Raw genomic sequence first — 26,037 nt, 5'->3', positions numbered from 1 at the left:
ATTTATTTATATATTTATATATACCTTTAGTTTTATTTTTATTCTTATTAATATTATTGTTATATATATTTATAGTCATTTTCTAATTATTTTTTATTTTTCTTTAAATATTCAGGTATTTTTCCATAATCTTTTTTTAATAAATAACTTTCTTATTATTATATTTCTTTTGGAGCCTTTTTTTTATTTTAATAATTTGATTTTTTTAATATTTTTTATAAAATATAATTTACGCTTAATATTATTTCCGCTGCATTACTTAAAATATAGTTTTTTTTAGACACTTAACCCATTATCGGTTTGTCATTTATTTTAGGAATAAATTCTTTTCTATTTTCTGAATCAGAATATTTGAATATTTTTTTTTCAGGTAACTTTAATATTATTATAATACATTTATGTATTATATTTTAAATTTAATATATATAAATAATTTAAATACTTAATTAGATCCCATTAATCCACTATTTTTTTTCAAAAATTCAGTTGAGTTACATTTATTATTTCCTTATATATATTTTTAAATATAAATATATAAATTATTTTAATATACCTTTTACACTTCCAAATGTTTTATTATTATCTTTATGACAATGAGGTCCTTTTACTAAAGTGTAATCTCCACTTAAATTAGCAACCTTTTTATTATTATTTTATATTATAATATATTTTTTTTTTATTTTACATTAGGTCTTGATGTTGTATGATGTATTAAAGTTGAACCTGTAGGAAATAAGTCATGAGGATATTTAGATCTATACTTTTAAGGTTTAGGCGGAATAACATATTCTTTGGGGATAAGGTTGTATATAGATTCTTCAAACATTTTTATATTTATTAATATATTTTTTTATTTTTTTTATTTTTATAATTTTATTTTAGTAATATTTTTTTTTGTATTTATTAAATTTTTATTATAATTAATATATTATAGAAAAAATTATTTTATTTTTAATAAAATTATATAAAAACTATAATATATATATATCTAAAAAAAAAATTATTAATTAATTTTTTATTTAATCGAGTTTTTTTTTAATAATTTATAAAAAAAAAAAAAAAAAAAAATTTTTTGTTATAAAAAAATCTTTTTTTTAAAAAAAACAAAATGTCATAATAAAATAGTTTCGATAATAAATATTAAAGATCAAATAATAATTACACACCAAGATCAGGAAACTTTTCATAATAAATATTTTAAAGTCAATCGAGAAGTCCTTAAAAATACAATACAAATTTTAAAAATAATAATCAAGAAGGTAGACTTTAATACAGTCAAAATTTCCAAAGAAACGATTAGGGTAGTTATAACAGATTTAATAATAATTAAGGATTTTATAATAAATAATATAATTAACCAAGCTAATTTTAAAGAAATAGTAATTCATTCGATAATCGATAAAAATAAGGACTTAGTACAGGTTTAAATAATCCCTAATAAGAAACTAACACATAAAGGAATAATCAAGATGATGGTTAAAAAAATAATTTTTAAAGAAATAGTTTTTCGTAAAATTAAAAGAGTTATACACCTTAATAAAGAACTAATTTTTAATATAATAACTAATATAATACATAAAGAAATACTTATTAATCAAATAATTTTACAAAGAGTTAAAATTTTAAAGATGAAAATTAAAATTATAATAGAGATAATAAAAGTTAAGACTAAAATGAATAAAATTTTTAGTAAAAAGACTAAAATGAAGGTGATTAATTATAAAATAAATATTAAAGAAAACCCTATTATTAATAAAATTATTAACCAGAAAATATATAAAATAATAATAATGATTAAAATAATAATAATCGAACTTTTTAATAAGTAAGTAGATATCCTTATAATAATAATTATTAAAAAGAAGGATATTAATATAATAATAATAATAATTATAAAATATAAAGACCTTCTTACTATAATAATAATAATAATTCATAAAATTAAAGGAGTTAATATAATAATAATTATTAATAAAGAGACAATAATTTTTAGAATAAAAAAAAGATGAAAATTAATTTTTTCTGAAGAATAATTAAATTTTTATTAGCCAAATATACGAAAAGATTAAACTTATAATTAAAAAAATGGTCTTTTTTGTATCAATTTCTTACTAAATATATGTGATAAAGATGATGGAAAATGTGAGTTTATTCATAGATCTAATTTTTAGAGAAAATAAAAATAATAAGTGGTTAATAATTATATATAGAATTTATTATTTGAAAAATAAATTGTTGAAGAAATACTTTATCCGGGTATTTAATATAATATAATTTAATCTTATGATGGTAAGGAATAAAATATTTTAGATGAATTATTTAAATTATATTGAAAAAAACAAACAAATAAATATATATATATATATATATATAAATTATTTAATAATTTATATATATATATATATTATTTTTTAATTCATATATTTTTATTTTGTTTAAATTAATTTAATTAAATTAAAAATTTTCAAAAATATAAAAATATATAAATATAAAATAACAAAAATATATTATATTACTTAAAATAACAAAAAATGTCCAAAAAAGAATATTTAATTATATGTCCTTAAGAAAAATCCTTTTAATTATTTGAAGTTTTAAATTTTCAATAATTTGCAAAAGATTAAAATTAAATAAATTTTAAAATTTAAAAAAATACATTAAGTATAAATTATATATATTCAATAGCTGTTTGTTTTTGTCAACCAGATCTAATACTATGGAATCTATTTACATAAAAAGTTCTATTAAGGCTAAAAGTAACTGAAAATATCACATCTACATCAATCTCGTGTAATGGAGTATATTTTATAGCAGGATCAGATACTGGAAAGCTAATAATATATGAAACTTTGACGGGCAAATGTTTAAAGGTTATATAGTTATTTTAAAAGGCAATAAAAAATGTTCTTTTTTCTTAAGATAATAGTTTAGTAATTATACACGATTCAAATTTAAAAATTTAAACTTTTTTTTTAGTACTTTATTGATTTAAGAAGTTTTTTAATAAAAGGAATTTTATAGTATAAAAAACGAAAAAGAAGATGAGTAAATAAATTGTTTTGTTTAAAGTAAAAAATGCTAAGGAAATTTATATTTAGGAAATTAAAATGGCTAAATTTTAATTTTTTGTATATAATAAGGATTATTGAAATAAAAAATTTAAACAAATATTAAAATTTAATGTATAGATGTAGATTTTTTAGATGAGAATTTAATTATTTCGGAAGAAAAAGAAATGTAGAAAATAAAAATAAAAAATAATTAAAAAATAAAAATTGAAAATAATGATGGAGTTTTTGTAGAAAGAGTAAGAGCGAATAATAATGTGTGTTATAAAGGAAATTTTATGTAGATTAAATTTAGTTAATATTCTGTTTTTTCAATAGGATTTTTATAAATGAATTTAATTATGTGGGATTTGGAAGGAAATTGTTTAAAAGAAATCACTTTTGATGATTTTTTGGATGATATTTTGTTCTTTTTTTAAGATAATGATAGTGTGTCTTTAAATTTAATTTTTTAAGGAAAATATTTATTTAATAAAAATAAAAAAGATATTAAATAAAAGTCAATTTAAGTTAATGGGAATAAGTTTGAATAAACACTTTTAAAAGCTTTTGATTATAATATAGCTTATTAAAGTAATTAAGTTAATGATGAGGTAATTAAGAAAATTGAAGAAGAAAATCACTAAATTAGATAGTTTAATTGAAGTATTTATTTAGATTTTTTATACATTTATTTAATTTTTTATATTATTAAACATTTATAATATTATTTTATTAATTTTATAAGATTATAGAAATATATCTAATACATTAGTTAATTATAAATTAATTATATATAAATTTATTTTTATATAAATATATTTATATATATATATTCTTACTTTTTTTTTATATATATTTAAATATTTTAATTTTTTATGTTTTAAATATATTTTTAAAAATAATATTATATTGATTTACTTTTTTAATTTTTGTTAATAATTTATTATATTAATAATTTTTTTTTTTTACATATATATATATTATTTTTACTTCTAAAAATAAAATGTCAATGCGAAAAGTCAATTAATCAAAGAGAAAATTTGATAATTTAAGAATGTTAGAGAAATTTATCGAATAGAATTCATAATTATTATTTAAATTTTTAACAAAATATGAATTAATTGAACTTTCAAAAGGTTTTTTTTTTAATATAAAATCAAAAAACTTTTTAATTAAAAATTAAATTAAGTTAATAGATTATTTTATTATTAAATTTAAACATATTAAATATGGAGTGGAATATTAATATAAATAAAAAATAAAGAAAATGAAATGTACTAACTATAAGAATATCAAAAGAGAATGGAATAGTTAAATATTAATGAAAATGATTAATAAACAGAAGAAGATTCAGATGAAGATATATAAAAATATTATAAAAAAAACATATAATAATAATAAGAAAAATAAGAAATTAATATAGATATATAAAAAAAAGATAAATAACAGAAGCTAAATAAAGAAAATATATAATAGAAAAATGAATAAATATAAGAAAATAATGATATTAAAAAATAAGAAATTTTAAATAATGATTTTAATAATAATCAAAGTAATTTAATGAGAAATTCAACAAGTTTTTTCAAAAAGAATTTTTTTGAAAAATGTAAAAATTATAAAAATAATACAAAATATATATAAAAAATGTAAAAATAATTATATATATTACTATATAAATATATGAGAAAATAAATTTATATATATATATAAATATATAATATGTATATAAATATATAAATATTTAATATATATATATATATATATTCTTTTTATAAATTATTAGTAAATATGCCTGATTAAGCTTAAACACTAAGACCTTAAACATAGTAATAAAGCCACAGAAATTAAATGAATTTTTAATGGTTAAAATTGCCTTAAAATTTCTTTAATTTAATATAAAACATGAATAAAAATATTAATAAAAGTCTTGAAATATTTAATGTATTTCATAAAATGATTGACGATTGGATAAATGAAAGTAAAAAATTAGAAAGGACATTAGATACTTCAAGGATTATAACTGAAAATTTAACTTAAGAAATAAAAATATGGACAGATTTAGCAAGAATTATTGATATATATGATGATGAATGTAAAGTAAAAAAATTTAACTAAATATATATATATATATATATATATATTTTTATTTATATATATACATATTTAAAAATATAGAATGTAAATGTTAATTTTATAGAAACTTTTATAAACGAGAAACTTTTTAGTGATTAATCTTTAGTAAATAAAATATAGAATTTTAAAAAAATAAAAAAGAATATACTTATAAATAAATCCGCTAAGAAAAATTTCGCATAATAATTTCATTTATAATGCTTTGAAAATTTCACTAAATTATAAAAAGCTGCTTTTTTGTAGTTTGAAGAACTTTTTTAACCTATTTTATAAATTATTTGCTAGCTTTATTTTTAGTTTTATTAAGTTTTTGATACAAGGATTTATTATTGTATTGAAAAAATTTTTCTTATACTTAAAGTCAAATCTGTTTAATGCGGAATTAATTTAAATGAAGCTGCTGATGTGGATAATTACGTTAATTTTAAAAAAAATTTAAAGTGTTTCTTTAAGTATAGTTAGGAAATTATTAAATAATGGGAAAATATAGCTAAAACTAATAAAAATTAATAGAGTAATACTAAAATTCATGAAAAAATGTTCTCAAAAAAATAGAATTAATTCAAAAATGTTATTAAAGATCTTTTAAAAGTTTAAAAAACTCTTAAAAATTTTTAAAAATCAGAAAAAGTATTAAAAAAATAATTTGAAAAAGTAATTTTTTTTTTAGATAGAATATTATTATTTTAAAAATAGTCATAAAATGTGCAATTTTTAATTTAAAATTTTACTAATTTTTATTAATAAAAAAAAGTTGATTTTGATATTTTTGATTATGAAAATAAAAGTTTATGGGAAACTATAATTGTAAATATATTTTATTTTTATTTTTTAAATATATTTATAGAGTAAATTTGATTCAAAAGCTGAATAAATATAAAAATAAATAAACTAATTTTGTGATATTTAAGAAATAAATGATATATATAAATAATTAGATGAATAAGACGAAATCGAAATATATAATCCAATGTATTAAACATAAATTTCATGGAAGATAGAATGATATTTTTTTTTTATATATATATATATATATATATATATATATATATCAGAAAATATATATATATAATAATTTATTTTAAAAGAAATATATTTTAAATAAAAATTAATTAATTTTTTTTTGTATTTCTTATTTATCAAATAAATTTATTATAAACTAAGAATAAATATAAATTAGATTATTTAATATTTATATAAAAAAACATTAAATAAATAAATATAAAATTATATAATATTTAATAATATAAAAAATAATATATTGATAAATTATAATATATATATATTATAATAAAACATAAAAAAATATATATTAAATACAATAATATGAGTTTAAAATAAAAAATAACAACTTTTTTATAAATTGATTATTTAAGATAGGTTATATAATATGTAGATAAATTTTATATTTATTATTTTATAATAGAAATTAAACTATTCAATTGATAAATATTAATTGGTATTAAATTTATTTTTATTATAATTTTATAATTCAAAAGATATAAAAAGCCTTCGTTTTTGGTATAGGTTTAAATTTTTATATCATGTACAATTAAGTAAATATATATTATAATAATAAAGTAAACCGTAATTTAAAATAATATATAAAATATATATAGATTAAGAAAATAACTATTTTAAAAGTAGTAGAAGAAAATATATAAAATAAAAATTAATAATATTTGGATAATATAGCTAAATAAAAATTATAAATAGAAGATATATTACTTACAAAAGCTAATTAAAAAAAATGATAAAAATTTATATAGAATTGCAGATTTTTATTAAAAATTTTATAGTATGCATTAATAATATTTAAAGATAAGTTTTTTATTACAAATAAACACTATTTCTATATATTTTAATAACAAAGAATAATAATTTATATTTAAATATATATATAAACTATTTAAAAAATAACTTATAAGAAAGAATAATAGATTTTAAGCACTTTATCAATATTTTTGAAATATCATATATATGTTAATTTCTGATTTTATTAATTATCATCATCTAACCCTAAAGTTAATCTAATTAATTCTTATAAATGGGAAATGAAAGTATTTTCTATATAGATTTCATTAATTAATTAAAGTTCTTCATAAAGTAAGAGAATTTTATTTCGTTAAAAAGAGTTATTTTAATTATCTTTAAAAAATTATTTAATTAAAATTTAAAAGCACTGGTAAAAATTATCAGGTTAATCCAAAAAATGTTTATTTTATTAAAAAATGGAATGAATAGATTTTTTTTCGAGGTTTATTTTCATTAATTATTTCAGTTTATAAATTCCTTTAATTTTTTTAAAAATAAATTTCTTATCTAATTATTAAAAAAAGACTTCTCTTATTTCAATAAAATAAGCATCAAATTATTAATCAAGTAATTATTTACATTTTTAGGCGAAATTAAAATCATCTTCATCTTATATATATTCTCCTATAATAGTATTCAAAATATTATTTTAGTCTTAAAAATTTACTAAATTACTAAATTAAATGCTTTAAACTTTTTATTAGTATTTCTATTATACTGTATTTTAGAAATAAAACGGTATTTTTTTTGTAAATAGAAGTATTTCTGTAATTTACCCACAAAAGAAATTCAATTAAATATCACTTTCGTTAAAATATATTTCAAAATTATTCTTTTATATTATTGATTTAATTATGAAAATTAATACATTATGTATTATTTAAGTAAATATATTATATATAAAAAGAATATGGAAACTATTAGTCTATTATTTGTTATTTTAATTTGTGAAAATTTAGGTTATAATTTAGTAAAAAAGCTGGCAAATTCTATATATAAAAAGTTACTTATTTTTAGTTATTTGCATTATTATTATTTATTTGAATGCTTTTTTAGATTTTTTTATAATTAGATTGTTTGATTTTTAATTCATCTCTAAATAATACTTTTCAGAATATTAAATGTCGTTTAAAAGTTAAAGCATTTGATTTTTTAAAGTACTATTTGAGCTTAATTTTTTGAAATTTTATTAAATTAAAGAAATTAAAGTGTTTTTATATTCAAGAAAATTAGGTAAGGTAATATTTAAAAATTTATCATTTATAAACTATATAAATTATTCTTTTTGGCTTAATAGTTTTTAATATAAGAAACTATTTTATGTTAATATTTTTATTTTTAATTAATTTAAGTTTGATTCTTATTATTAATAGTTACAATTTCCCATTAATAATTTAATTTTTTTTTTTTAACTAACTAAATTAACTATAATATTATTCAAAAAAAAATATAAATTAATATTTAAATTGAAAACAAAACAAAAGCAAAAAATTACTTAATTTTATGGTATATTAGAATAATTATTTAATTTTTTTATAATAAAAAATATAAAATAAAACAATAAAAAGAATGATTAAATAGAAATTAAAATATATAATTATTGTATAATTAAATTATTTATTTGATAATTGAATATTAAAATTATAATTAAATAATACCAAATAACTATAAAACACATAAATATCAATTTTTTTTTTTTTTTTAAAATAATGGAATCCATATATAAAATATTATATATTACAATATTATTAACTGTTAAAATTAAATATATTATTATAATGAAATTTGTATAATTTATTTTATATAATTTTATAATTTAAACATTTAATATATAAGAATTAAAAAATTATTATAATTTTTTATGATTTCATGTAAATTAGTTTCTATTATATTAATAAAACATTAATTTTTAATAATATTTAATTAACTTAAAAATTAAAATAAAGTATTTTTTTCAATAAAAGTCCTTTTATAAATTAATTATTAAGAAGAAAATCTAATAATAAAATTTAAAAATAAATAATTAATAAATACTTTTAATTATTATTATAAACTTATAATAAAAATATTATTATTTTATTAAAAGTAAAACTAAACATAAAACTATATAAAATAATTATTTCTATTTATATATTATAAAAATAGTAAATATAATAATTAATATAAAAGAAGGATATTAAAATATAAATAAGCTCAAAAGATTAAAAATAAATAATTTTTATTAAAAATTGTTTATTAAATTATGATTTCAATTATTTATTTATTTATTTTTTAATTTATTTAATATATTTTTATTGAATTTTTAAAGATTATTAATTGATATAAAGTTATTGTAAATTTATAAGATATTATTATTAGTTATTTATTTAAATTATTTATATAAATTTCATAAAACTATTAAACTTTTAATCTTAAAAAAGTAAATTATTACAAAAAGGGAATATTATGTTTAAAAATTTGATTGAAAATATATATAATTATTATTATTTATTTAATAATTAGTAAAAAACATAATAATAATTCTTAAAATAAAATATATATTAATTTTTCAGGAAAAGGATAATTAAAAATTTATTTGTTTTAATTTTGTTTTATAAATTAAATTAGAAATATATTAGCAATAGTTAACATTAAATAAATAGTATTTATAAATATTATTGCTATTTAAATAAAATAATTTTACCATTTATAAAAATAAATATAAATTTAAATAGAATATAATTAACTTAATTTAAAAACTTATATTAAATAAATGTTAACACATAAAAAGACATTATAAATATTAAATAATAAAATGTTAACGCAAATACTAAGAATCATTGAATTATAAACTAAAATATCGTGTTAATAAACTAAAAATTTAATTTTATTTTATTTCATATCTTTTTTTTTCAATTTAATAAATAAATTATCATGTGATATTAATTATATTTAAGAAGATATATATATATAAAAATCATTAAAATAATGTTTACGCATTAAAAAAATAGCTTTTTATATAATTTATACAAAATTGATTATAAATACAACAATTAATATTATAAATACAAAGATTATTTGTAAAGAAAAATTAATATACTTTTTAAAATATATTTTTAGCTATTTTAATTAAAAAATATATAATAATAATATTTATAAAAATTAAATATTAATATTTTAAATTTTAATTTTTATTTATAATTTTAATTATTTATATTATTTACTAAAATTATTAGATAAAGAAAAACTATCTTTAAATAAAATTATTTAAAACCTATTTAATTTAATTCATTTTTTTTTAACTTCAATAGATATTTTTTAAATAATTTAATAATTAAGTTTAAAAAATTAATTAAATTTTAATATTATTTTGAAATAATATTAAAAAAAAATAAAAATAATAAAAAAAATGGAAAATAAATAAAAATATATAGAAGATAAAAATACCTAAATGGAAGATAAAAAATAAAATTTGTAATCTTATAAAGATTTAAAATTATAATTATATAATCTAAACTAATAAGAAAAAACATATTCACCAAATGACGTAAATTATTAAAATATTTTTTTTTTTAAAATAAAAAAAAAAATAGAAAAGAAGAGTTTTAAAAAGACAATGTATAAACGCAGCATTTAGATATGATTTTAAAATAGAAGAAAACTACAATGAAATTCCTAAAAAAAAAGCATATTTAGATATAAAATTTATAATTTAATGTTTAAAGAATCATTTTGTTTTTTATAATTTAAAAAATGATTAATTGTAAAAAGATAAAATAAAAATTAATAATTAATAATTAAAAAATATAAATAAATAAATATATATTTATATATATATAAATATTTATATATATACAGGGAAGCTTTAGTAAATTAAATGTTCTATTGTTAATTATCTAAAGAAGAATATATAATTAAAGAAGATACAAATGCTACTTCTTTTTTTATTTTAGAAAAAGGTTAAATTTAAGTTTCTGTCAAAAACAAAGTTAAAAAACAATTCTTCCAGGCTAGGGTTTTGGTGAATTAGCACTTTTATATAACGCGCCCAGAAGCGCATCTTGTAAAGCTTTAGAAGAATGCTTTTTTATGGGGAATTAATAGAAATACTTTTAGAAGTATGGTCGAAGAAATGATTACTAAAGAATATTAAACTAATCGTTAATTTATTGATAATCATAAATTTTTTCGTATTTAAAAAAATGATTTTTCTAGTTATATTTATTTATATATTTAGAGAAATTTACTTACGAACAAAAGAATTTAATTGCTGAGGTTTTAATTGATTAGAAATTTTTAAAAGATTAGACTATTGTAAATGAAAATGATAATGCTTCTTCTTTCTATATAATAAAAGAAGGTTAAGTTTCTTGTTTAAAAGATAATAAAGAGGTCCGAATACTATAATAAGGCGATTCTTTTGGAGAAAAAGGACTATTACATGGAGATTAGAAGCGTACTATGAGTATAAAAGCGAAAACTGATGTAAAATGTCTAGCATTGGCGAGAGATGATTTGACGAGAATTCTTGGGGATAAAGTAGATAAGATTATTTATAAGAATCTAGCTAGATGGAGTTTAGAATAGACTCGTGAGTTTTAGATTTTATAGAAAAATCAATAGAATTTATTGATTGATTGTTTAGAGTTTTTCTGTTTTTAGAAAAAATAAGGTGTAGTAATTAAAAAGGGATGTTTTTGGAAAGATTATATCATAATAGTGATTGAAGGGAATATTTTTTATTAAGGAAAATAGACTTTTTTAGGTAAATAACGGCATGTTTTAGGTATTTAAGAGGTTTTTTAATAAAACTAAATAAGAAATTTCGAAGAAGACGTATTGGCTGATTAAAACTCAATAATAGGATTGATTAAAAGGGATGATTTAGAGAGTTTTTTTGGAGATTTATAAAAATTAATTAATAATAATTAAATATAAGGGGAAAAACAATAAATAGAACATGATCATTTATAATAGAAAGTTAATAAGATGTAATTATAGGATTTAATTATTTTAAAAAAACTAGGTTAAGGATAATTTGGTTGTGTTTATTTGTGTAAAGAAAAGACTAATAGCACACTTTATGCTTTAAAATGTATTTCTAAACAAATGGTAGCTGAATAAATGTTAGAATAGCACATAATAGTATATTTTTTTTATATACAGATAGTATTTTTTCATATATATAGAATGAGAAAAAAGTAATGGATTTTTCTAATTTTATATTTATTATGAAATTTTTGAGATCTTTTAAAGATGAGAGATGTATATATTTTTTACTTGAATTTATTTAAGGGATGGAATTATTTGATGTTATTAGAGAAATAGACTTATTAAGTTCTTAAGATTCTATGTTTTATGTTTCTTAGATGATTTTAGGTTTGGAATATTTACATTAGAATAATATTATATATAGAGATATTAAACCTGAAAATATTATGGTTGATAATAAAGGATATTTGAAAATTATAGATATGGGAACTGCTAAAATTATGAAAAATAAAAATTCTTAAATTATTAATAAAACTTTTACAATAATAGGTACACCACATTATATGGCACCCGAAATTATTTAAGGAAAAGGATATGGATTTTATGTAGATATTTGGTCAGTGGGAATATGTCTTTATGAGTTTATGTGTGGAGGAGTACCTTTTGCGGAAGATGTGGAAGATCCATATGAAATTTATGAGTAAATTATTAAAAGTAGTGTAACATTTCCTAGTTTTGTGTAAGATTAAAATGCTATAAGTTTCATTACATAGGTTTTATCGAAAGTACCCGAAAATAGACTCGGAGGGTCTTTTTAGAGTCTTAAAAATCATGTTTGGTTTGAAAATTTTGAATGGGTATTGTATATTTTATTTGATATTTTTATTTATAAATAAAAAAATAGAATAAATTATTAGAATAGAAAATATAGCCAAATTGGATTCCTCCTAAAATATGTTTTTTAAGTTAAAATGATATATAGGATTTAGAAAAATAAAGTATTTCTATATTAAATTAACTTGATAAGGAAAATATATAGTCTTTAAAAATCGATAATATAAAACATAGAAATTATAATCCTAAATGGGATGAAATTTTTTGAAAAAAAAAAAAAAATGAAAAAATGAAAATTTTTTATGTATTTTTCTATTCAAAAATTATTTAAGTTTATTATATTATATATTTAATTGTCTTTTATACATAGTTTTATTCTATATTTTTCTCTTATTTTTTATATATTTTTTAATTAATCAAATGTTAAATCTTCTTGGCTTTTTTTTTTTTTTAAAAAAAAAAAAAAATAATAAAAAAAAATAATAATAAATATATTATACCTTTCTAAAATTATTAATATATAATCAAATTAATTATTTTCATATTCCTAGTTTCCTTTAAAAACTACAAAAAATGGACATTTATTAAAAAATACATTTTCTAATTCCTAAAATGAATCTTCATATTCTAAATGAATATTTTTTTACAAAAGTTCATATATTTCACAATTTTATATTCTTTTATAATATTATTATATAGGAATTCTTTTCAAAAATAATCCTTATTACCTAAAATCACTATAAATATTAAAAGTACATAGGTTTTCATATTTTTCATCTATAATTATATATTAGAATAATTCAAGAAGTTTTTAAACATTAGTTTCTTATTTTTCTTTTAATATTTTTATATTTGCAAAACCTAATTAGAAAAGGTATAAAGCTTCTTCTAAAAAACAATACCATTCATTCTAAAATTTAAAACCACATTTTTTTTATTTTAAAAAATTAGATTTATCTTTTTATTAGTTTTTAAACTTTTTTTTATATAAATATTTTATTTATATAATTTTTTTTCTACTAATTTTGTTTAGAAATCATAAATTAAATCTAATTTTTTATTATTCATTTTATTTTAAAGTTTATCGTTATGTAATTTTATATTTTGCTCTATTTCTTGTATATTGCTTAATAATATATTTAAATTTATTAGATTATTTTATTTACCTCATTTTTATTTTATATTAGAAATATGTATTTTTACTTAAAATATTATATAAATAAAAATATATATATATATTATTTAAATATAAAATAAAAATAAAACTTAAATTTAGTTTTTATTATACTATTAAATATAAAATATTATTCAATTTTATTAACATATTTGATTTTTTTATTCTTTTTTTAATATCCATTATTAAATCTTAAATTTAACTTTATCAACTATTTTCATTTATTTTTTATAATTATTGTATGAATATTTTTATTAATAATAAGATAAAACATTGTTAATTTAATCATTTAATTTAACAATTTTTTCCTTTTATTCTATATTTTATTTTAAATCTTAAATTTTTTAATGAAATATTTATTATTTATCTTATAGTTAGAATTTTATTTAATTCAGACACAAATATTCATTAATACTTTTAATTTATAATCTATTTTTTTATTATATTTTTTCTTATAAAATATCTTCAGTTTTATTTTGAAGTTTTTCATTTTATATAATACTATTTTTTTCCTTAATATTTTGATTTTAAAATTTATTTAAAAAAGAAGTTTTTTAAATTTTTGAATTATTTTTTCCTATTTCTTCTTAATTTTTATCATTAATTTATTAATTTTCCTTATTTCTTTCAATAATTTATATTTATTAAAAACTATCTATTTCTTTAATATTAGGAATTGGTTTTTAATATATATTTTTTAAAATTGATAAAATTTCTTGTTTAGTATTTTTTATTTAGTTATTATATTAAACTAATTCTTATAAAATTTAATTTGCTTATTAATATTATTATTATAATTATTAATTTTATTATTAAGAAGGTATAGTTTCTTATTTTTAAATAGATTTCTATATCATTTTTTTTGTATATTATTTAAAATACTTTATTTTTTTTAATAATATATATTATTTTTCATTAAAATAGAAATAATAAAGAAAAAAAAATAGTATTATATATTATTTTTTTGTTTTCTCTATTTAATATACAATAATTTTAATTTTTTTATATGATAATATTTTAATTTATTTAATTATATATATAAAAAATAAAAGAAAAATGAAAAAAATTATAATAATGGCATTAATAAACATTATATTTGTAAATAAATAATTTGCAAAAGAAATTTAAATATATAATTAAACTTAAACTTAAACGTAAACAATAGGAACATATTAAAATCTATAAAATAACGAAAAAATAGAAAAAAATGATACTTTGAATAATTATTAATCCGAAAATCCTAATTACGATTTTTTTTAAGAATTTAGTGATATGGGTTTAGAAGAAATTAAATTGGAATAATATGATTATATTTAAATTACTTTAATTATTGTTTTAGTAGTTTTTAAATTTACAATGATAATCGGATTTATTTATATTATTAGTAAATATTTAAAGAATAGAAAAGAAAGAAAATAATACGAATAAAATATAATAATATAATAATATTAATAATATTAATAATATTCATAACCATAGTATTAATAAAATCAAATAAATTAATAATAATTGATAAGGGCTTGAATATAATAATTATTTAGATATAATATATATATATATATATATATATATATATATTTATTAATATATATTTATTTTTTTGTTATATCTCTATTTTATATTTTTTTTTTAAATTATAAAATTTTCTTATATATTTATTTTAAAATTAATATTAATTTTAATTAATTTATTTTAAAAATAGTAATACAAATATTTTTGCAATAGCACTAAATACATAGGAATATACACTATAAGCTTTTCAATTATAATAAATAAACTATATATATATATTAATTTTCTTTAATAATAATTAATATATAATAAAAAATGGATAATAGCGTTTAATTTAACATAATTAAAAATCAATACATAAATAATATATTATATTTTTTAAAAAAAACAAAAAATAGTCAATATAAAAATATAGCAAGCTTTAAACTTATACTTATTATTATTTCTATATATAATAAATAAAATATCTTGTATAGAAATATATTTTTGTTTGTTTTTTATAAAATCTATATATGAAATAAATAATGTATATATATAAGTATAATAATTTGAATTCATAATTATTTATTTAGCTCTATTTATTTTGATTGATTAATAAAAAAATAAAATTTAAAAAATATTATTATTTTAAGTTTTTTTTTATTGTTAAAATTTATTTAAGTTATTTTTTTAAACTACAATAAAATAAAAAAAATGAAAATAATACTTATTTTAATTACTATTATACTGTTAAATTAATTATAAGCTTAAAAAATAAGACAAACAAATATATAAAATAATAAAACTTTTTAAATAATGTCTATTGATAAAGTAAATTAAATAAACTTACAAAAAAATAAAATAAAAAAAGGGTAAATATAACAATAACTTGAATTAAGAATTAGAAAGTAATTATATTAGTTTCGAAAATTTATATGTTATTGTTTAATGTTTCTTTCCTATACTTATTTTAAACTTTGTTTGTAAAATAATAGTTGTTTGTGGTTTTATTTTCGTAATTTTTAAAATTTGGAAAAATAGAAAAGAAAAAATACAGTTTGAAAAATATTATTAAAATTTATAAAATTTATAATAATATAGTGATTATGCCAAATTTGATTTATAAAAAAGTATATAGAAATGACAAAAATATTTAATTATAAAAATTTAATTATTTTTACTAATAATATTATAATTTTTTTATTATATTTAGTATATTTATGAGAATAATTTTATTTATTTTTTTTTATCAAAAAAAGAATTATAAAAATGAGACATTTTAATGAAAAAAAAAAAATATAAAAAAATTATACAAACAACAAATTATAAGTATTTATATTTATAACAAAAAAACATATATATTTAATATAAGTGATTGTAAAAATTATACATTTTATTTGTAAAAAAAAAATAAAAAAATAAAATATATATATATATATATATATATATATATATATATAAATAAATAATTAGATAAAATGAAACTGAAAGTATAAGTTGAAGATTTAAAATTAACAATAAACGTAGGTTAAGCATTAAATGATTTCACTTGGTTAGCATTAACAGCGGCAAAACTTTATGGTAAAACCAAATATCCAGCCGGAAATTACCTTCCTGTATTATTAAAATTAAAACTATACGACTTTGTTCCTCATCCATAATCAAAAATATGTCATTTTTTTAAAGAGCAAGAAGAAACTGAAGATTCGTAAATTTATGTAGAATTATAAAAACCTAATATGATATAAACTGAGGAACATAAAAGTAATTTATAATATAAATACTTTTAAATTAATATATATGAATTAATAAATAATAATAAAAAAAGAATGGTTTGAATAAGGATTTGGAAAAGATAGGAATAAAATGTTGGTTAGTTTTACTTTTTTTAAAGAAAAAGAAAAAGACAAAAGAAAAGATTTAAAGTTTTCTTATTAAGTTTCAATTAAATATTAGATGTTTAAAGAACTTAAATAATTTGAATTTAATTCTGCTGATTATAAAAATTAATTTGTTTTATAATTATAAGAATAAGAGTAAATATAATGTTTTTAATGTATTATTAAATATATTATATATATTAAAGTGCAGAAGGTGCAGGTCATATATATAGTCATGAAATTTAATTACCTTTTGGAGATATTTCATATATTCTAGAATAGGTAGTAAAAGATGAAAAAACTGATGAATAGAAGATTATTTAAATTAATAATAATCCCAATTTTAAAGTAGATATTAATCCAATGGTAATATCTTAAGAAGAAGTGTTAAAAAAAATCAAAGAAGGGATGAAAATTCCTGAACATTTATCACAATAATTATAATAATAAGAAGCTGAAATAAAAAAAGAAAACTCATCAGGAAGTTTCTGTCCTTTTACATATGAAACTTTATGGGCTGTTATTGAAAATAATCCTAAGGCTGAATAATTTTTAGAATTTGTAAATATAATTAATAATAAATATAAACATAAATATATATATATATATATATATATATATATATATATAATTTGTATATTTTTATTTTTATAGTAAAGCAATATTAAATCTAAAATAAGTTCAAGTTTAAGTGAAAATATGAACAAATTATATGAAATTTTTTTTTAATATTCAATGCTTTATATATAATAAACTGATAAAAAAGATGAAATTGCAATTCCTTTATAGGATGTTATGCATTTTTTGAAGTTTTATGAAATAATGAAAGATTCTTAAAATGTTTTTTCTTTTCTTGAATTTTATGGGATGGAAGATAAAAGAGTTAATACTGTTAGTGTAAATAATTTTTTTTAATCTAAAAAAAATAAATTATTAATATAATTTTTTTAGGCTACTTTAGATATAAAATATGGAATTAAATTTCCAGAATTTGTTTTTATTATTTTAAAAGCAACTGAATATTTGTAAACTATAAATTTAATGAGTGATGGTGAAAGTATTATATATATATATATATATATATATATATATATATATATGGAATTTTTTTAAATTTTAAAATAATTATTTAGGTTTTGATATGAGTTTGGGTAAAATTGTAAAAAAAATAGTTAATATAGATAATAATGAAGATGAATTAAGCGAATTTTAAAAGCATATGAAATTCGATATTATATTAATGAATTTTATTCGTGTAAATATATTAAATTTATATATTAAACTTGTATTTTTTTATTTATTTTTTTTCCATTAATATTAAGGAAAATTCTGATACTTTAATTTAAATTTTTAGTGATAAATTATCCGAATCTGTTTAAATAGCAGATAGAAAATACCATATGTTAAAAGAATAAGTAAAAAACTTGATTTCTGAAGCCGGATTTAAAGGAGAAAATGTAGAAGAAATCGTTAATACATGCTTTATGGAATTATTAGCTGAAGATAAATTTTTAGGATTCGAAGGAATTTTCTATTATGAATTTTTATAAGTTATGTAATGGTTGAGTCTAGTTTTAATTGCTGTAGGTGATGAAGATAGAGAATTCGGAGATGAAAATGGACTATAATAATAGGAATAAGAATAGGAAGAGGGGGTTGATATATTAATAGAAAAGTTTAGGTATTTTTTGAATTAATTTAAATGATTTTTTTTTTTTTTTTAATAAATTTTATTTTTTTTATATATTTTATTTTTTTTATATAAAAATATTAATTAGATACATTTATTTTAATTTTATTTATTTATATATAGATGTATCGATTTATATTTTTTTTATATATTATTATTTATTAAAACAACAATATATTTATTTTATTTTTTGGGTTTTAAAAAAAAAAAAAAAAAAAAATTTTTTTAGATTATTTTATATTTTTATTATTATTTATAATTCTGATCTTAATATATAAATTCAAGAAAAAATAAAATAAAAAATTAAATCTTTTAATTGATATAAAAAATTAATAAAATTAAATAAATATTTCTTATTTCTTTAAAACAAAAAAAAACAAATATAAAATAAATAATAAATGAGCGGATACGAAAGTTAAATTGCAGTTTTTTCTCCAGAAGGGAAGTTGATATAAGTTTGTAAATAATAAAAAAAATTAACATAGAAATAAAAATATTTAAAAAACATTAAAAAAAAAAAAAAAAAAAGATATGCATTTGCAGCTGTAAAAAATTCAGGATTAACCACAGTAGGAGTAAGAGGAAATGATTCAGTCGCAATTGTAACTGAAAAGCGTGTTTAAGTAAATTATATAAAGAGATCTATTTATTAAATACATTAATATTATTAAAGGATAAATTTATTGATGACACGTCAGTGACTAATATTTCTAAATAAGTGATCGTATTGGAGCAGTTACAACAGGAATTTATCGTATTTTTCAATATTTATAAATATATTAAAATATTAAAATGTTATTAAAAAAAGCTGATGCGAAAGCTATTGTAACAAGATTAAGATCAGAAGCTGCTGAATATAAATTAAAAAATGGTATAATTTATAATATTATATATATATATATATATATAAATATAATATATATATATATATATATATTAATCTATATTATACATTTATATATCTATTTACATATATTTTATAAATATAAAGGACACTATATTCCTGTAGATTAATTATCTTTAAGATTAGCTGATATTGCTTAAGTTTATACATAAAAAGCTATGATGAGACCTTATGGTGTTGGTAATTTTATTTTTAATTATATATATTAATTTTATTATGTTATTATTTAATAATAGAAACTATTCTTTGTGCTATTGATGATGAATTAGGACCTAGATTATATAAAAATGATCCTTCAGGATTTTATTGTGGTTATAAAGTAAAAAAAAAAAAATATAAAGGAAATTATAATTAAAATAAATAAAAAAGGCTTGTGCTGCTGGAGTTAAAGAAATGGAATCTGTTTGTTATTTAGAAAAATAATTAAAAAAATAAAAAGATTTAGATTTTAATTAAACTGTTTAATTAGCTATTTCAACACTTTAAAATGTATTTTTATTAAATTAAAAAACAAATAAATATAATTATTAATAATATTAGGTTTTATCTAGTGATTTTAAACCAACTGATATTGAAATCGGAGTCGTAAGTGCTAGAAATCCTAAATTTAGAAAATTAACAGTTTAGGAAATTGAAGAACATTTAAATTCTATTACAAATAGAGATTGATTTGTTTTAATTTTATAGCATTCTAATGAAAAAATTATTTGTTGTTGTTTTTTTTTTACATATATATATTTATTATATAGAAATAATATAAATATATATTTTTTAAAAAAATTAATCAAAAATAAATTTATTAGATTATAATTACTATTATTGTGTATATTGAATAGTTAAAAAATATTATTATTTTTATTTATTTGTATATACTATAAATCAATAAAAAATATTAATTATAATTATAAATATAAGAAATATAGAAATAAATTTTTAATAATTAAATATAATTTATATATAAAAAAAAAATTATCTAATGTTAAAAAGTATAAATTAAAATTATAATTATATATATATTATTTTAAAAATATAAAAATTAAAATTTAAAATATATATATATATATATATATTATATAGATATATTATATATCCTTTTATTTTATAATTTTTTTATTTATTTTTTTATTAAAACATTATATTAAATACATGATATTATAAATCTTAATTTTAATTAATTTTTTAATAAAAAATAATTAAAAAATTATAATTAAAATAAATAAAATTAAATTTAATTTATTATTTAATTATTTAATATTATAATTATATAATATTTGAAATAAAAAAAAGGATGGATAAATATATTTTTCAAGTTTATCTAATATTTTTTTAAAATAATTGTAATTAATTTAATAATAATTCTTTTAAAATAAATATATAAATATTTTAATTAATTATTTTTAATATACATATTTTTTTATTATTTTAAAAAAAATTATTTATTATTTTTATCTATATTTTTTTTTATAAAATATTCATTCATAATAAAAAATATTTTAAAAAAATTGAATCTTTAATTTATAATACATAAAAAGGTTATTATTGCAAATATATAATTTGAATTATTAAATATTAAAAAATTGACATAATTTAAATTAGATTAAAATTGTTTTAAAGGTTTATCAAAGAATATTGGATTTCTAATTATAATTTATGTTTATTTTTTTATTTTTTATTCTTTTTTATAATTAACTTTTTTTTAATTTTATTAGAAATTTTTTTTAATTTAATAAAATAAATAATTTAATAATACAATAAAATAATTAAATAAACTATTTATTTATAAAATGTGCGTTTTTATTTTTTTTAATTAAAACGGTAAAAAAAGTCTGTTTTTAAATATGTATAAATAGTTTTTCTTTTATTTTAAGCTTTTTTTTCTTTCTTTTTTTAATTAAAATAAAAAAAAGCATATATATTATAAAAAATAAATAAATAGAAAGAAAACATTAAAAAAAAAATAAAAAAAAATAAAAATAAAAACAAAAACAAAAAAACTAAACACAAAACAAAACTAAAAAGGTAATTTTTCAATATATGTTTAATGTTTAATTAAAAAAGTAAAAAAAAACAAACGAAAAAAACTTGTTTTTTAAATACTTAATAAAATAAAAGAAAAAAAAAAAATATATATATATAAATATTAAATAAATAAAATATATATATAAAAAAAGAAATGAACACAAAATTATTATCTTCAATATTATTATTAGCTTTAATTACCTAATCTGTAGTCGCAATAACTTCTTTACCTAATCAATCAAAATTAAACAAGGAAAAATCTTCATAAGTTCTTTAAAAATCCTCCCTTGGACGTGCTTTAATAAATATGATAGCATTAGGAACTTCTGTAAAATATGAATATTCTGATTTATTCAATGCATTAGAAGAACTCAGAAGTGCTTTAGTAGAAGCTAAAGAATTAGAAGATGAAAGTTTTATAAAAGACGAAACTGATTATCTTTTAAATATTTAAAACTTCGAAAGCTTAATTAATACATTGAAAAATTAAGTATAATTATAATTTTTATTTTAACATTGTAAATATAAAAATAATAGATTAAAAATACTTAAGAATAATTAGAATAATTAAATTAAGAATTAGATACTGAATATTCTAATCTTTAGGAATAATAAAACTTACTTAAATCCACAAAAGAAGCAATTGATTTACTTTCATAATAATTAAATGCTTTAAACGAAAAATTCTTAAAGGAAAATAATGATTTTTCTGATGCTATTGATGCTCTTTCTGCCGCTTTAATAAAATTAGAATAGGCTTAATAGTATATATATATATAAATATATATATATATATATATATATATATATATATATATATATTTTTATTTATATTTTATATTTATATTTATATTTTATTAATTTTTAAATAATAAGACATTATGAAAATGCTTAATTAGAAAGCTTTGCTTAAGTAAGTTCATAATTTACTGCTTTTGCTTAAAAATTAACTAAATCAGTGGCTGGATTAAGAAAAGATCACCTTTTGATGGTAAAACCTGCTATTTTAGTTATGTCTTAATTAAATGCTTAAAGTGAATAAAGTTCAATTTAAAGAGCTATAAATGCAGTTAGAGAGATCAGAGATTATTTAGTTAATCAATAAGTTTAACTAAGATCTAATTTTGAAAGATAATAAGAAGAATTAGAAAATTAAAAAAAAGCTAAATAAGAAATTGCAGAAAGTCTTTAAAATACAGTTATTCCTGGAACTTAAAATAGAATAAAAGGACTTGAAGGTATAAAAAATAATTAAAAAAAAAATATTTAAATATATAAATATATAAATATATATATATATATATAAAAATATATATATATATATATATATTATATATAATAAATATTTTATAAAAAAAAGCTAATATTGTTGTTGTTAATGAATTACTTGATAGTTTAAATTAAGATTTAAGTACTAATGAATAGAATTTAGAAAACGAAAAAAAAAAATTATCAGCTAGAGTTGATAGACATAAAGAACTTATTTCTAAATACAATGAAGAGTATCTATTTACTTTTTAAATTTATATTAATTTTTTTTTTTTAAAAAAAAAAAAAAACAAGAATTTAAATTGTATTATAAGCTATTAGAGTTTTAAGAGATGCATATGATGCAAATAAAAGCAATTGAATTATTTTGATTTATAAAAAAAATATTATAAATTATTAAAAAAAAAAAAAAAAGAGAAAAAAAATTTTTTTATTTATTATAATTCAATTAATTGATTTTTTTTTTTTTTTTTCTAATATATTATACATGTTTTTTTATTTTTTAAAAAATTTAATAAAATCAACTTTTTTTTTTTAATGTACTTCGAAATTATTATTTTATTAAATATATTTTTTTTTTTATAGAAAAATTAATTTATATATTAATAATAAAAATATTATAAATACTTTCATATAAGTTCTGGGTAATATTAATTTTTCTTTTTGTTAAATTTAATAAATGTTCCACTAATTGGCCTACTTTTACCTTCAGCCCATCTTCTAATAAATTAAGTAATTTATTTATATTAGTTTTATTAATCATTATCTTCTTATTCTATATCATTTTATAATAAATTTAACGAAAAAGAATCTATATCAATAGTTTCTCTATCTCCCATAGAAAGATTAAGAAAATTGACTTGATTTTATATCAGAGAAAAAGCTATTTTATCATATAAAGGTTAAGTAAAAGAGCTTTAATTTCCCATAAACATAATAACACCATTACTAGTTAAATATTTATTTGCCAAATTTGCAGTTAATAAACAAGGGTTCATATTTATTTATTTTTATAATTAATATTAATCAAATATATCTTCACTATTTATATTATCTTACGTAGGGATTGATGTATTCGGCAAATAAATGATACATTCATAATGCTTTTGGAAATTTTTAACTTTATTAACAATTTCTTCTAATGCTTTTTAATTTAAATTTTATGTAAAATCAACATTTAAATGAAAATTGGCTTATGCGTTTTTAACTTAACTAATTAGACAAATTCTCCATGTGTCAGAAAAATTCTATATAATTTAATTACCTATAAGAAATAAAAAAAAATAAAAAAATTTAAATTAAAAAATATAAATATAAATAAATATATATATATATATATTTATATATATATATATATATAATTATATGTATTATCTTTATTTTTATATATGCATACATATATATTTATATTTATTGTATAACCTATTTCTGATTCTGAATCTCCTATTACTAATAAATGCTTTTGATTAAACATTAATCGATATTAGTAAAAATTTATTAGTTTATATTTTATGTTTCTAAATTTTTTTGCAATGTCGAATAATTTGGCCTCTTTTGATTTTGACATTTTTATTTTTCAAATATATTTTATTTTTTATTATATTTTTATTAAATAAAAAAATATAAATATATTATAAATTTTGTCAAGTTTAATTTTAAAAGATTTTTATTTATATATGTTTTTTAATTATTTTTATTTTTAATTTGTTTTAATATTTAAATAATATAATATATTCAATATATATATTTAAAAAAAATATATAGAAATGTATTTTATATATATATATAAATATTAAAAATCTATTTACTAAAATTAAATAAATAATACAATATATTATTTTTTTACTAATTTATTCATTATATTACAATAACACTACCCAATACTTTAATAATAAAATAAATGGATATAACATATACAAATATTTCAATTAATGTTCCAGAAAAAAATGAATAAATGGAACTAAAAATATTCCATATTGACCAAGGTTTTGTTGCATTTTATTGTTTGAAAGTTTTAAAAAATTATTAATAAGATTTTCCATGTCTTTACTAATAAGATTTAAACCATATATTTTTATAATCTTCATATTTTTATTTGGGATTTGAATAACCATAATATTATCTATAATAATAATTTTGGTTTGAATTTGAATTAAATTCCTGGTCTCTTTTTGGTTGATTTTTTAATTAATCATAAGCGTTTGTGATTTCTTAGTAGTATTCTTGGGCCTTTGGGTCACTGTTTTTATCAGGATGATATTTCCTGGATAATTCTTTAAATCTTTTGTTTATTTTTTCGTCTGAGGAGCCTTTTGATATACCTAATACTTTGTAAGGATCTTTTTAAGATTATATATTTATTATCAAAAATATCGCGAAAGTTAATAACTTTTTGAACATTTTTTTAAAAATATTTAATTAATACTTTTTTTTATAATTTAGCAGATGTATAAAATATTTTAATTTTAAAATTTGTTTAATTTTAAAAATGTAAAAACAAATTATTCTAAATTCTTTAATAAAATTAATTTGTATTTATTAAATAAATATAATTTTGATTATTAATCATATTATTATTAATTTTAAATATAAATATTTTTTTTTAAATTTAAAATAATAGAAATGTATTTTTAATAATTTTAAATAGATTATATAATTTATTGCATGAAAAAATATTATTTTCTAAAAATTTAAGTAATTATGATATTTGTTATTATTATATTTATAATTATTATTATAATGATAATATAAATTTCTATTATTATTATTATTATTATTATTATTATTATTATTATTTTTTATGTTTT

The 26,037-nt window shown here is 14.7% G+C and overlaps 4 protein-coding genes across 4 annotated transcripts, besides 62 other annotated features; 2 read left to right on the top strand and 2 right to left on the bottom strand. All coding sequences in view use genetic code 6, as the record gives it.

Annotated features, from left to right (window-relative positions):
* Positions 1-233: 233 nt before the first annotated feature.
* IMG5_017000 (hypothetical protein) lies at positions 234-826 on the bottom strand (the record flags this gene model as incomplete). Its single annotated transcript, XM_004039565.1, has 4 exons — positions 234-374; positions 443-507; positions 554-638; positions 686-826. Coding segments are annotated over 4 exons (432 nt in total), but the record flags the coding sequence as incomplete, so codon positions are not given.
* Positions 827-1,059: 233 nt separating this feature from the next.
* Positions 1,060-1,104: a microsatellite.
* A 737-nt stretch (positions 1,105-1,841) lies between these two features.
* Positions 1,842-1,966: a microsatellite.
* Positions 1,967-2,350: 384 nt separating this feature from the next.
* Positions 2,351-2,405: a microsatellite.
* Positions 2,360-2,424: a microsatellite.
* A 27-nt stretch (positions 2,425-2,451) lies between these two features.
* Positions 2,452-2,507: a microsatellite.
* Positions 2,508-3,228: 721 nt separating this feature from the next.
* Positions 3,229-3,276: a microsatellite.
* Positions 3,277-3,715: 439 nt separating this feature from the next.
* Positions 3,716-3,755: a microsatellite.
* Positions 3,756-3,817: 62 nt separating this feature from the next.
* Positions 3,818-3,878: a microsatellite.
* Positions 3,828-3,883: a microsatellite.
* Positions 3,855-3,884: a microsatellite.
* An 861-nt stretch (positions 3,885-4,745) lies between these two features.
* Positions 4,746-4,813: a microsatellite.
* Positions 4,746-4,814: a microsatellite.
* Positions 4,815-5,165: 351 nt separating this feature from the next.
* Positions 5,166-5,213: a microsatellite.
* Positions 5,214-6,200: 987 nt separating this feature from the next.
* Positions 6,201-6,254: a microsatellite.
* Positions 6,255-6,411: 157 nt separating this feature from the next.
* Positions 6,412-6,476: a microsatellite.
* Positions 6,477-9,206: 2,730 nt separating this feature from the next.
* Positions 9,207-9,239: a microsatellite.
* A 13-nt stretch (positions 9,240-9,252) lies between these two features.
* Positions 9,253-9,291: a microsatellite.
* A 712-nt stretch (positions 9,292-10,003) lies between these two features.
* Positions 10,004-10,049: a microsatellite.
* A 60-nt stretch (positions 10,050-10,109) lies between these two features.
* Positions 10,110-10,159: a microsatellite.
* Positions 10,154-10,197: a microsatellite.
* A 164-nt stretch (positions 10,198-10,361) lies between these two features.
* Positions 10,362-10,404: a microsatellite.
* Positions 10,377-10,419: a microsatellite.
* Positions 10,420-10,519: 100 nt separating this feature from the next.
* On the top strand, positions 10,520-20,750 carry IMG5_016990 (protein kinase domain protein; the record flags this gene model as incomplete). The annotated part of the gene is made up of 19 exons (XM_004039564.1): positions 10,520-10,740; positions 10,836-11,167; positions 11,215-12,122; positions 12,167-12,831; positions 16,570-16,598; positions 16,942-17,232; positions 17,297-17,515; positions 17,569-17,909; positions 18,003-18,245; positions 18,300-18,405; positions 18,482-18,603; positions 18,671-19,029; positions 19,568-19,661; positions 19,712-19,792; positions 19,847-19,909; positions 20,030-20,122; positions 20,179-20,261; positions 20,312-20,431; positions 20,483-20,750. The coding sequence occupies 16 exons, from the start codon at positions 10,520-10,522 to the stop codon at positions 20,102-20,104; spliced, it is 4,149 nt and encodes a 1,382-aa protein (XP_004039612.1). The 3' UTR covers positions 20,105-20,122; positions 20,179-20,261; positions 20,312-20,431; positions 20,483-20,750.
* Positions 13,260-13,293: a microsatellite.
* Positions 13,262-13,289: a microsatellite.
* Positions 13,781-13,819: a microsatellite.
* Positions 13,781-13,835: a microsatellite.
* Positions 13,978-14,015: a microsatellite.
* Positions 14,754-14,793: a microsatellite.
* Positions 14,954-15,008: a microsatellite.
* Positions 15,406-15,450: a microsatellite.
* Positions 15,503-15,575: a microsatellite.
* Positions 15,519-15,569: a microsatellite.
* Positions 15,629-15,675: a microsatellite.
* Positions 16,615-16,643: a microsatellite.
* Positions 16,892-16,928: a microsatellite.
* Positions 17,942-17,978: a microsatellite.
* Positions 18,410-18,448: a microsatellite.
* Positions 19,059-19,112: a microsatellite.
* Positions 19,918-20,014: a microsatellite.
* Positions 19,922-20,026: a microsatellite.
* Positions 20,751-20,990: 240 nt separating the features above from the next.
* Positions 20,991-21,032: a microsatellite.
* A 91-nt stretch (positions 21,033-21,123) lies between these two features.
* Positions 21,124-21,170: a microsatellite.
* Positions 21,171-21,173: 3 nt separating this feature from the next.
* Positions 21,174-21,215: a microsatellite.
* A 99-nt stretch (positions 21,216-21,314) lies between these two features.
* Positions 21,315-21,366: a microsatellite.
* A 253-nt stretch (positions 21,367-21,619) lies between these two features.
* Positions 21,620-21,672: a microsatellite.
* Positions 21,667-21,710: a microsatellite.
* A 125-nt stretch (positions 21,711-21,835) lies between these two features.
* Positions 21,836-21,936: a microsatellite.
* Positions 21,890-21,934: a microsatellite.
* Positions 21,891-21,933: a microsatellite.
* Positions 21,892-21,921: a microsatellite.
* Positions 21,902-21,953: a microsatellite.
* On the top strand, positions 21,905-23,611 carry IMG5_016980 (hypothetical protein). The gene is made up of 6 exons (XM_004039563.1): positions 21,905-21,961; positions 22,114-22,451; positions 22,499-22,725; positions 22,838-23,199; positions 23,322-23,463; positions 23,525-23,611. The coding sequence occupies exons 2-6, from the start codon at positions 22,116-22,118 to the stop codon at positions 23,589-23,591; spliced, it is 1,134 nt and encodes a 377-aa protein (XP_004039611.1). The 5' UTR covers positions 21,905-21,961; positions 22,114-22,115; the 3' UTR covers positions 23,592-23,611.
* Positions 22,048-22,116: a microsatellite.
* Positions 22,727-22,814: a microsatellite.
* Positions 23,222-23,307: a microsatellite.
* Positions 23,232-23,299: a microsatellite.
* A 248-nt stretch (positions 23,612-23,859) lies between the features above and the next one.
* Positions 23,860-24,494, bottom strand: IMG5_016970 (hypothetical protein; the record flags this gene model as incomplete). Its single annotated transcript, XM_004039562.1, has 1 exon — positions 23,860-24,494. A coding segment is annotated over one exon (635 nt), but the record flags the coding sequence as incomplete, so codon positions are not given.
* A 17-nt stretch (positions 24,495-24,511) lies between these two features.
* Positions 24,512-24,556: a microsatellite.
* Positions 24,536-24,590: a microsatellite.
* Positions 24,536-24,597: a microsatellite.
* Positions 24,598-24,795: 198 nt separating this feature from the next.
* Positions 24,796-24,840: a microsatellite.
* A 1,084-nt stretch (positions 24,841-25,924) lies between these two features.
* Positions 25,925-25,965: a microsatellite.
* Positions 25,941-26,027: a microsatellite.
* Positions 25,987-26,026: a microsatellite.
* Positions 26,028-26,037: the final 10 nt, after the last annotated feature.

Source organism: Ichthyophthirius multifiliis, assembly GCF_000220395.1.
Source record: "Ichthyophthirius multifiliis unplaced genomic scaffold scaff_1120509249620, whole genome shotgun sequence".
Lineage (NCBI taxonomy): Eukaryota > Ciliophora > Oligohymenophorea > Hymenostomatida > Ichthyophthirius > Ichthyophthirius multifiliis.
Note: the sequence above shows the minus strand (reverse complement) of the source record. Positions and strands in the feature narration are given on the sequence as shown.